Source organism: Eurypyga helias, unplaced genomic scaffold (assembly GCF_000690775.1).
Source record: "Eurypyga helias isolate BGI_N326 unplaced genomic scaffold, ASM69077v1 scaffold26611, whole genome shotgun sequence".
Classification (NCBI taxonomy): domain Eukaryota; kingdom Metazoa; phylum Chordata; class Aves; order Eurypygiformes; family Eurypygidae; genus Eurypyga; species Eurypyga helias.
The window spans coordinates 22,689-33,094 of NW_010231896.1; the positions used below are offsets into that span (position 1 = coordinate 22,689).

Sequence of the window (10,406 nt, forward strand, 5' to 3'; positions counted from 1 at the left end):
TCAGCCATCCTCAGTGGGGCACTGATTACCCTTATCCAAGGCCTTTCTAGTCCAGCAAGATGAATCCACAAAAAGGAGAAGCAGGTCCCCATCTCTACACAGATGCCCAGCAGTCACCACCCAGTCCTTGGAAGGGATTTCCTTGCTCAGGAAAGCATACTGCTCCCATCCCTTGGACGTATCCCAGCGCAGATGGGAAGCCCATCCATGCATCCAGCCCATCTCACCCCATCTTTGGCACAGATCTTGTCTCTTGTCCTGTGTCACCGGTATTCAGTGAGGACCAAAAAAGCCATCACAGAGACCCAAGACCACCATAGAAAAGGGGAAGCTGGGAGCACTGAGCTTCTTCAGTGTCCCACCCCCTAGACGCACAAGGTGAATGGATGTCACCAGGACCCACTGTAGCTGGGGCTCGGGCATCACCAGCCAACAGCCTGCAGGCACCAGGAGGTGTCAGGATAGAGGTGGCAGTGGAGTGATCGAAACCTGCTGGGGAGAGAGTGAAAGAAGGTCAAGCAACAGTGTTCACACCAGCGCACAGATGGAGAATGTAAGACCTCTCCCTCGACTCCCATCCCACCCTGCACTACAGAGCTGCACGTCTGGTTGTGAACCTCAAGGTGCCTTCTCTCAGCAAAGCTAAGCAGCCAAGCCTTCCTCCAACTCCCGAATCCAGCTCTGGCCCATGGAGGCCAAGCCCATGCCTCACCCTGATCACAGGCAGGGAGATGGGCACTGCACCAGCCCCTGATGCATGGTTCTGTTGATGCTCTTTTCATCACCTAGCTGCTTCCCACCCCTGCTATCTCCAGCCAGGAGCTTCCTACCCATGCTCTGCAAATAACAACTTTAGATTTGTTAACTCAAAGCAGAGAAGGTAAATCAAAGAACACTTTTGTTTGCAGTCTGCCTGAAGTGAACCTTTTTCTTTTTTCCCTTCAGTTTTCTCAGCAAAACAAAAAATGAAAAAGCAAGCAGAATTTCCTTTCCTGAGTTTAAAAGAACATTTCTGTTCCTGTCCCAGAGGTAAAAGGTTAACTTGTTCAGTCTCAAAATGTGAAACAAACGGCAATACTTTTGGCTCAGGAATTGTCCAAATACAATGTTTTGATACACTTTTGCTTCCCACTCACCCAAAAGAGTTTGTGAAGTTTGTAAGTGTTCACATCAGCTTAATGCTGGTGTGCTCCTCACCCAATAAGCCACCTGAAACCGCAAGGGCTCTATCCCTTGCTGTGACATCCTGCACCCCATTTGGCTGCCTCCCCCTCCCAGCCTATTCTCTGAAGGCTCAAACCGCAGCAGCACCCGGAGCGCTCATGCCCCGTACCTTGAGGGATCCTCTTGGGGTGAGAAGGGGCCGCTGAGTTCAATAACGTTGAGCTTGTTCTCAAAGACACCATAGCTGAGGGTGACCTGCAAAGAGGGGTGATGAGAAAGGAGCAGGGAGGGTGAGGCGAGTTCAGGAGCAAGGAACTTGCTTTGAGTGACAGAAGCTGCCATTCTGGTTCCTTCTCTGCTGGATTGGCCTCTGCCTTCCACCTCTCATCTCTTCCTTCCCGTGGTGGCCCACCGTGCTAGTCCTTTGACTCTCCAAAGCCCCTACACCTCTTGTTATCTCCCCACCCAAAGCAGACATGGTGCCATGTCAAAGCCCCTTCTCCAGCCAATCATCATTCTTGCTTGTCTTGTGCCACGTTCCCCAAGGATGCCCTCAATCCTCTCATCGCTCCCCACACACATGGTCCCCACCACTGACCCCAGGGGCACTGTGACAAGCATCCATGCTGCCAGCAGCCTCTGCTCCTTATTTCAAAGTAGCATGTGTCAGAAAGGTGTCCCCAAAAGAGCAGACCATTAATTCAACCCACACCAGTGCCACCAACAGGGCAGTGTGCCTGTCAGCTCCCCTCCTCTACCTCTCCTACCTCACACCTCCCTATTACTCCATTTCCCCTCCTCACCTGCTGTGTGAGCCGAGAGGGGGGAATGAGCTGCAGGTTCTCCAGGTGGGAGTGGAAGAGGGCGTTGGGCAGCAGCTGCCCACCGACTTTGCACTCAACGATGTAACCCACGGTGCAGTCGTCCGGCAGGCGGATGAGCTCTGAAGTACTCAGGAAGTTTCGGCCACTGGAAGACAGTAGGGCTGCGTGGGTTAGGACAAGGGTAGGGGGAGATGTAGGTATCCACTTGGGTAAGAGGTAAATGAAGGACAACTGAAAACCAGAGTAAATCTTGAAACTAGGGAAGAAATCCCCGAGTTGCACCTGCAAGGATTTGGGCCTGTGTTTGCTGTCCCACTGACTGCCCAGTGAGGTCCCTGATAGGTCTCCAGCTCCTCGGGGAGCTGATGTGGAGAGCTGGCAGGCTTTGCCAAGTCACTTTTCCATCCGTCAGGTGAGCTGCACTGAGCCCCGCAGGGGTCAGATAACCCAGCACAAGAGAAACAGTGAGACCACATGGCCAGGACCAGAGGGAAACAGAAACAGGACAGTCTCCTGCAGCCTGAATAAGCCATCCATGGCTCCACTCTAACGTAACACCACACGCCTGGCCATTCTCTGATGGCAGGCTAAACCCAATTTTAAGGTTCCTGTAACTGGAAGCAGCCACACAGCATGAAGCACTGTCACCCCTCAGCTAGTTCAAATGTGTTTTAGTCATTTTAACACAGTAGTGGCAGACTTTATGCCAGGTTAGGTGTTATCTATCCATTCCACTTTCATTTTACCCTCGATCACAGTTCATACTTCTGTCTGGGTCTATCATAAAGTATGTAACATGGGCTTTAACTAAACCAGCCACCTGGTGTGGCTCAGATCTGCCTTTCTGGGTATGCACAGATCTGGTTAAGGCTGGCACAGCCACTGCCTATCGGCGTATTTGCATATAGCCTGTGATACAACCTAGGAGATCCTGGAAAACATCATCTTGTAGGCTGGGCTAACACAAGACCACAGGGCCTACCTCTGTTCTCCATGCACCAAGCTGAGGAAATTACAGTGGCCACTGTAAGAAGCTGAAGAGGGTTTGGGGTAGGGAAATTGAAAATTAGCTCAGGAAGGAGGTACACAAGTTTGGGAAGAGGCAGATTAAGGGGAGAGGAGATGGGCAGATAGGGAAAGCACTTAGGAAAAGAGTCAGAGAAAGCTGAAAGGGATGGGAAGCAGTGTGGGGGAATAACCAAGATCTGAGAGGGGCTGGGGAGTATGTCATCCTATGATCATGTTTGCTGACGTGCCTGCCTCTTTTTAATCAGGTAGCAGACCCACTCACTACATCATTCCTCCAGTCCCACGTCCTTGCAGACGTGAGGCACGTGGCACTGTGCACCCCTGCCAACATCCTTGCAACCACCACATACACAAATCCAGACATGACGCCGCCAGGAATTAATGTGTGTCCGTGTCCCTCGTCCCCAGAGGCTCCCTTACCCACCGGCTGCAGAGCTCACCTGGCCCAAGGCACCATCTTGCTTGCCAGCTTGCGGCTGATGCAGAACCCAGCTCCTCCCGTGGCAAACCAGAAGCGCACAGATTTCTGGAGAGAAACAGCAGAAACAATCAATGGCAGAGACTCAGAGGATACCATATTTCCTGAGATGGGAAGGCTGGAAGCCCAGCTTTGATGCCAGGATAAACACAGCCCTGTTTTCGCCCCAGATCCCTGACTGCTGCCCAGAAGAAGGACTTGCCAGCAGTACATCATGGATTTAGACTTCCTTACGTTTGGAGCGGCCAAGTTCTTGCTGGAAGCAGCAAGTGAGCTGCCCAAGGCAGGCTTATCTCCGGACAGACAGGTACCCAAAGGCACAGCAGCAACGTGGGACCCCCCCCTAGGTAGATTGGATTGAGTCAACACCTACAACCATGTTCAGACCAGACTGGCAAGTTTTCAGCTGTCTCTCCTTGCGGTACATCTACAGCCAACGAGCCAGAGCACTAAAACCAACCCATTGGCCCCACCACCACGGGGTGTACCGTCTGGTTGTTTGGCAGCATTTCGGAGGCCCAGATGGGTCGGTTCAAGCTGGGTTTCCCCAGGTAAACATCCCACATCGCAGAGTAGGAGGACAAGAGCTTCAGGAGGGCCTGAGGGTTCAGGTAGTTGTCGTCATCTAAATGGCAAAACCAGCTGGGGGAGATGGGAGTGAAGACACGAGAGGTTTGTGTTAAGGAGGGTGCCTCTTGCTTTCAGGGGTTCCCCCTCGGCAGCCCTGCCTCACCTCCGCCCGCTGACCAGGAAGGCGTCGAACTCGGCAGCCATCTTGCAGGAGAGGGCTGGGTGGCTGTGCTCGGCAGAGCAGTTGGTGAAGACCGCGTGGTCACCTGCCAGGAGAGAGAAGGCTGTGGCTTGGGGCTCGCCTGCTTCACACGGTCACAGGGAGGAATTCTGGGTGGGAGGGAAGGGGTTTGTTCACAGCCAGGCTCCTCCCGGCCCCCTGAATGGGTATCCCAGCCCACAGTGACGTGGGCTCCATCCTTCCCCCTCCCAGGGGATGAAACCTGGAGAAAGCCAAGCCCCTTGGCCAAGGCCAGGTAGATTTGGCCAAGGCCTGCCAGCCTTACTTTCACCCTGCCCACTGCCAGCCAGGGTGCAGGGGCTGGCCCTTTCTCGGGCTGCTTCCACCCATGGATTCTTTAAGGCAGACAGCACCTTGCCTCCAGGCAGCCGGGTGCCCTGGGGTAAGCCAGGTAAAACAAATCATCACCTGGGGGCGTCATGGGTGCCAGACCCCTCCCCAGGCCATGGCAGTTCAGAGGGTGAAGGCAGGGAGGGGAAGCTGGTGTTGTAGGACAGGTCATTACCCATTCTCCTTTTCAGGGCATCATCTTCTTCATCGGTAAAGACGTAGGTCTGGGGAAAGAAGGAAAGGAGGTTACTCTCAGGGCTGGATCTGGTGCTGCTCCTGGCCACCCACCCTGTCCTCTTCACTCGCTGGGATGCCCTCTCCCAAGTGCCAGATGAGCAGTGGGACGGTCGTGCTCCCCCTCCCAGCCTGGCACCAACCTCAGCACTTGTATGGCTTTATTTCCCCCACCCCGCCGTCTTGGGAAGAGGGAGAAGGGGACCCATGACACCAAGTGAGGGAGCCCTGGCTTAGGTGTCCCCTGTAGAAAAAGGAAAACACCATGGTTGAATGGTGCAGGGTTAAAAGGAGAACATCTGTTTGTGTGTTAAGTGCGCAGAGCCCCCCTGCCGCCTCCTCCTCCCCCATGCCTCTCTAATCCCCCTCGCTGCCATTATGTGGTACATCTCCCCCTCTCCAGGGCCAGGCGGGGATCAGAGCTGGTGGAGAAAAGCTTTCCTCAGGCAGAAAATGAGCTTTCATGAAATCAAAAAGGAGTCGCGAGCCGTAAACAGTCTCTCCACCAGCTGCCCACAGGCTGGTTAAACGCGGCACCTGGGCAGGGACAAAGGGGACGAGGCAGGCAAACAACAGCTCCAGGAGCCGTCACTGCTCCCAAAGGCTCTGATGAGGAGACAAGGGTCTCTACTTCTCCCTACACCCACCCAGCATTTGGGAGATACACCCCCATCAGAGGATGTGGCAAGAGCAACGTTCTGCTAAGGAAAGGAGGGCAGTGAAGGATCCCCAGAGATCACCTGGCTTGAGCAGAGGTGCCAGGATGCTCTCAGGATCTCAGATGTACGTGGTACAGTGACTTGGAGCTTTACCCTCCAGCAGCTGAGCTGCAGCACAGGTTCCTGCCCCACCCACTGGTCAAGCCTCTCGGTTAAAACCGCTTTCAGGGTGGTCACGGGACAAGGAGCAATTTACGTCCCAGGTAAAGGAGTCGCTCTGGGTCAGGGGACTGTACCGCAACCTTCAGGCAAGGCAGGGATTGCCAGTGGCATGGGATTTCCCTTGTGAGCGTGTCAGAGCCAGAAATTTCCACTATGACAAATATTCATCTTAAGAAAACAAGTTCTGAAACCGTTTAAACTTTCCGACATTTTCAAGAAACACCAGAAATGTCGTTTCTGGAAATGACTTGCTTACAGATACAAAATCATCTAATAAACATGGTATCTGACTTAAAATGGGAATCTGTATCTTTTCCCAGATTTTCTACTTGTGAAAATATTCCAAGGTTCCCACTTCCCTCTTGATGCAAGGTGGGAAATGCTTTTTTGCAGACATCTGATATCTTTCTGTAGGAACACAGGGACGAAGGAGCATTGTCACCACGGGGAACACCAGACTCTCCTGAAGAACTGGAAAAAGGGGCTATGAGTGTGGGGGCTAGGGAAATGTCATTTCTCTGGCTCTCCCAAACTCTGATCCCCATGGTACACCTGGCTGCAGTACTCCAGAGATGCTGGTGCGTGTGCCCTGGCTCTGTCCTGAAGGAGATCACAAGGGCACAGGCAGCTGCCTGCATCTTCATCTGTCCATCCCTCACGCCTCTGAGACTGGGAAATCTGGAACAGCAGCTGCTGCTGGACTCTGAGCGACTGCTGCCGTGTGTCCTTCAGCAAAGCCACACATGATGTCTGGGATGGGAGAGAGACAGAGAAGGGCCCTGGCTGCAAACCTGCCTGGAGAGCATTTGGCCCAGTTACACAGGTCTTTCCCAAGGAGACACCAGCTGCTGTTGTCCATGCTACAGGAGCCTGGAAGAGACTCAGAAGGTCTCTCTGGCCACGGCAGACCGACTCTCTCCATTGGGGATGTGCAAACAGAGGAACACCCAGTGTCACCTGTGTCCCTGCAGGCAAATGGGGTGGACAGAAGCCACCTCCCCACTACACCCACCCTCCGGTTCTGCGCCAGGCCATCTATGGGGCCATTGTGGTGCCTCAGCCTGCCTCGGGCAGGCAGCCTGCAGGCTCATGGAGAAGCCACCACTTCCCACTCGTGTCCTGCACCACGTTGCCCCTAGCACGGTTCCTCCTGCCAGGGACAGGAGGAAATCAAAGACACCAGCTCCCAGACACACTGAGGGCAGCCCGGAATGGCTGTCACTGCTGCTGCAGGGCAGCCGATATGGGCTTGAGGAGAGATGCAGCATGGAAAGCATCCCTGCATTCTAGAGCAAAGTTGGCTGGATAGACGAGGATGTCTGCTGGACAGCAGGTGCCAGCAGTGATACGGAGCCACCGATGTCCAACGCCTTCGCCTGGCAGTCCTCCATGAATGCAAGTGCCCATGCAGCTGATCAACACTAGACTTTGAGCCCCCCTCATCCCAAATGAGGAAAGTAGCATAGCAAGGCAAAACTAGGAAAAGGGAGTAAAGGTGTAGAACCTGACAAACCATGACCATATTCATCTCCCAGGTTCCCAGGGTATCCTTCCTCCAAGAAGAAACAGCCTGCAAAATCGTTATGGACTATTGGTGTGGTTGGGCAGGAAGCTGTTCCTCTGCCCGGAGAAGAGATTCAAAATCTATGATGTGTTCACAACACTGAAAAATGTGAAAGCCAGTTCAGGATGGGTCATTTAAAGGTTTCATTTCAAGCAGCTGCATGTTTGGGTTTCTAGAAGGAGGGGAGGTGATAGAATTAGTTTACATTATCGAGCAAAATTTCAGACCAGAAACCTAGACTTACCTCCATCGGAACTACTGGGGCCAAGAATGTAAGCCACTCTAAAACACTGTCCAGCCTAAACAGTCATCCAAACTGACCCTTCTGTTTAGATTAAGCCTTTTCTGAGGAAAAGATCAAAAGTTGGATCATGGTCCAACTTCCAGTGAAGAGCACCCAGCCCACACTTCCCTTTTCCGATCTCCTACTAGCTGCATACCTTCTGTTTAAACAGTGCAGTTTCAGGAAATATCTCTCTCTCTCTTAATGTCCATCCCAACAGAGTCCAGCGTAGAGGACTTTTAATTTGGCTCCCATACAGCCTGTCCTAGCCACAAAAACCACAGCTGTTCCTGCCTCCTGTTACAGCCACCTAAGCCTGACCTGTGAGGTCTGGGTTGCTTCCTCCGGGAGAACACCGTGCAGGTAATCAGCTCTTAAACCAGGCTTGGCATCGGCAGCACAGCCAGCTGCTGAAATTTCCCCGCTGGCCACCCACAGAGAAGGACCCACTGAATCGGTCTCCAGCCATGAGGAAGGCTGAGTGGGACAGCAAGGTGGTGGGTCAGCCCTAGGAGGAGGCACATCAAGGCTTCTGAGACCCGCATCTCTCCAAGACTGGCTCTTAAAGCCTATGCCTCTCCAGAACAGGAGGTCTGCTGCCCTATCCCTGGCCCCACAGAAATTAAATGTCCTTTGCAAATTGAGAACTCTTTTTTTCTAAGTGAGGTTTCTATATTGTCAATTTTTCAAAACTAAGCCTTTCCCCTACCTCCAAAAAGCCCCTCCAGCAGCAGTATATTAAAAAAACAAGGCTTTTGACTTTCATGTGCTCCTCTCTTAACTCCCTCCCCGCCTCCGCTCCTCTGCCCTCAAGGCCATTTAGTAAAAAAAAAATGAAGAAAAACATGGAAAATTGAGGCGGGGGGGTAGAGGAAAACACTGAGCTAGCAACAAAAATCGATAACAATTAAAAATCACTGCTTCAAAATGACAGGCACTACCACTCTACCCTTCCTTCCTCTTCTGCTCAGTATGTGAAGCTTTCCTAGAGGCTGGCAGCAGCATGGAAAATTCAACACCTCTTCCCAGGTTTTGGACATCAGTTGCCTGCCAAACAGGTCAGATGAATCTGGGGAGCCGGTATCTAATTCCTGTCACCGTTGGAATGGCCAAGCACTTATTTCTCAAACACACGAGGAGGGAAGGGCGAGCTGCTCCTTAAATGCCACTCCAAAAGCCCCAGTCACAGGATCTTGATGCCAGCGCGGCCACGCCGTTGGGCTGGTTCCTCCATGGAGCTGCTGGGCTGAGGCCGGGCGGAGAGGAGAAGTGCATCTGGAGGAGGAAGCAGGGCATCTCAGAGGCCGAGAGGGACGCGCAGACAGGGGAGGAAGCGTGCTCAAAATAGGACATGGCTTCCTGCGACAACCGCAGCAGACCAGAAAGTTGCAGCACCGTGAAGTGGAAAACCACTCTTACCCAGAAAACCCTGCATTGCTTCAAGCGCTCTCCTACCCAGTACCTCCGCCCCCGGCCCCCTCCCTCGCTGAGGCCTGAATTTGTCTTCTAGGCACCCACTGCACATGGGCAGAGGCAAAAAAAAAAAACCCTTTGGGGGCAGCCACAAGATTTCTTCTTTCTCGAGGAGCAGCTCTGCGAGGGAGGGAGACAAGTACCCGGGCTTTTGGGAGTACTTCTGCCCACCAGCAAGCCATTCCACACAGCCCCAGCAACGTGGTGCCCCACATCAGTTCCTCTAACAGGAAGGAAACTCTCCCAACTCTGCTTTAGCAAAGGGTGAAAACACCAGACCCCCCCCGCATTCAAAAACAACCCCAAATTTGAAAGTCGAATAAAGACCCGCAGCACTCCAAGATCGTGCACGCGAGGGGATCTCCCCACGAAAGCAAGGTAAGGATCGTGCTGGCGTGCTGGGGAGCGATCAGGGCTGCCAACACCCCTCCTGCACCCGCTGCTCCTGCCTGCTGCCCCCCACCGTGCCGGGGCGAGGGGTGCCCAGGCGCAACGCGGGCGTCCTGAGGGAGGGCCAGGGGCAGCCACTCGGCTCAACACCACGCAAACGCGGGGCGCTAGGAGGTAGAAAACCACCGTTTCATACAGACCCAGGGCAGCCTGTGCTCAGTCTGGTGTGGGCCCCGGCGTTACTGGGTAAAAAAAGGAAATTAAATCCTCTCAAGTTGAAAGATTCAGGCTTAGGTTAGGGGCAGGTGATGCCTGCTGAGAGCCCTCGTCCTCCCAGCCTTCATGGGAAGAGCCTGAACAAGCTCTTCATCCTCTCCGCCAGCCTCTTCCACGAGCCAGCTATCATCCCCCTTTCAATCTGAACAGAAGAAAGAATTAGGGAAAATGAGCAAAGGACTGGGTGGGACTGCAGTGCCCAGCCTCCCCTTTCTTTAGCCTTCATCCCCCCCTCCTACCTCCACCATCCCTGTCCCATAACCAAACACGCCCTCCCAAATCCACGCACCCACCTGCTCTCTTACTCGGGATATCCACGTGTCCAGGAGCAGCTCCATCCTGCTCTGGTGAAATCTCTTGGTTGTCTTCACGGCTATGAAAATGTCCCCAAGGGTCAGGCTCCCCTCAGTCCTGTATTCCTCCGGAGGATGGGCTCCCAGGTCCTTCTGCCCCCTGCCACCGCTTCCCGTGGCATCCTCTGGGCTCACCTTGCTCCATCGCTCTGACTTCTCCACCATCCCCTCCCTGAGCCCCGGGTACCGAGCGGTTTCCTGAGCCCCACGGTGCCGCACGGAGAGGAGAGCCACGCTGACGAGGAAGATTGCAGCTCCAGAGAGACCACGGATGAGCCGACGGCCCATGGCTCCCCAATTGTTCCCACCGCCGTCA

At 53.8% G+C, this 10,406-nt stretch overlaps 1 protein-coding gene across 1 annotated transcript; it reads right to left on the reverse strand.

The window, feature by feature from the left end:
- Positions 1-422: 422 nt before the first annotated feature.
- MFNG (MFNG O-fucosylpeptide 3-beta-N-acetylglucosaminyltransferase) lies at positions 423-10,378 on the reverse strand. The gene is made up of 8 exons (XM_010161258.1): positions 10,031-10,378; positions 4,812-4,860; positions 4,229-4,331; positions 3,984-4,137; positions 3,458-3,543; positions 1,968-2,133; positions 1,334-1,419; positions 423-489 (listed from the first exon to the last, which is right to left on the reverse strand). The coding sequence occupies exons 1-8, from the start codon at positions 10,376-10,378 to the stop codon at positions 423-425; spliced, it is 1,059 nt and encodes a 352-aa protein (XP_010159560.1).
- Positions 10,379-10,406: the final 28 nt, after the last annotated feature.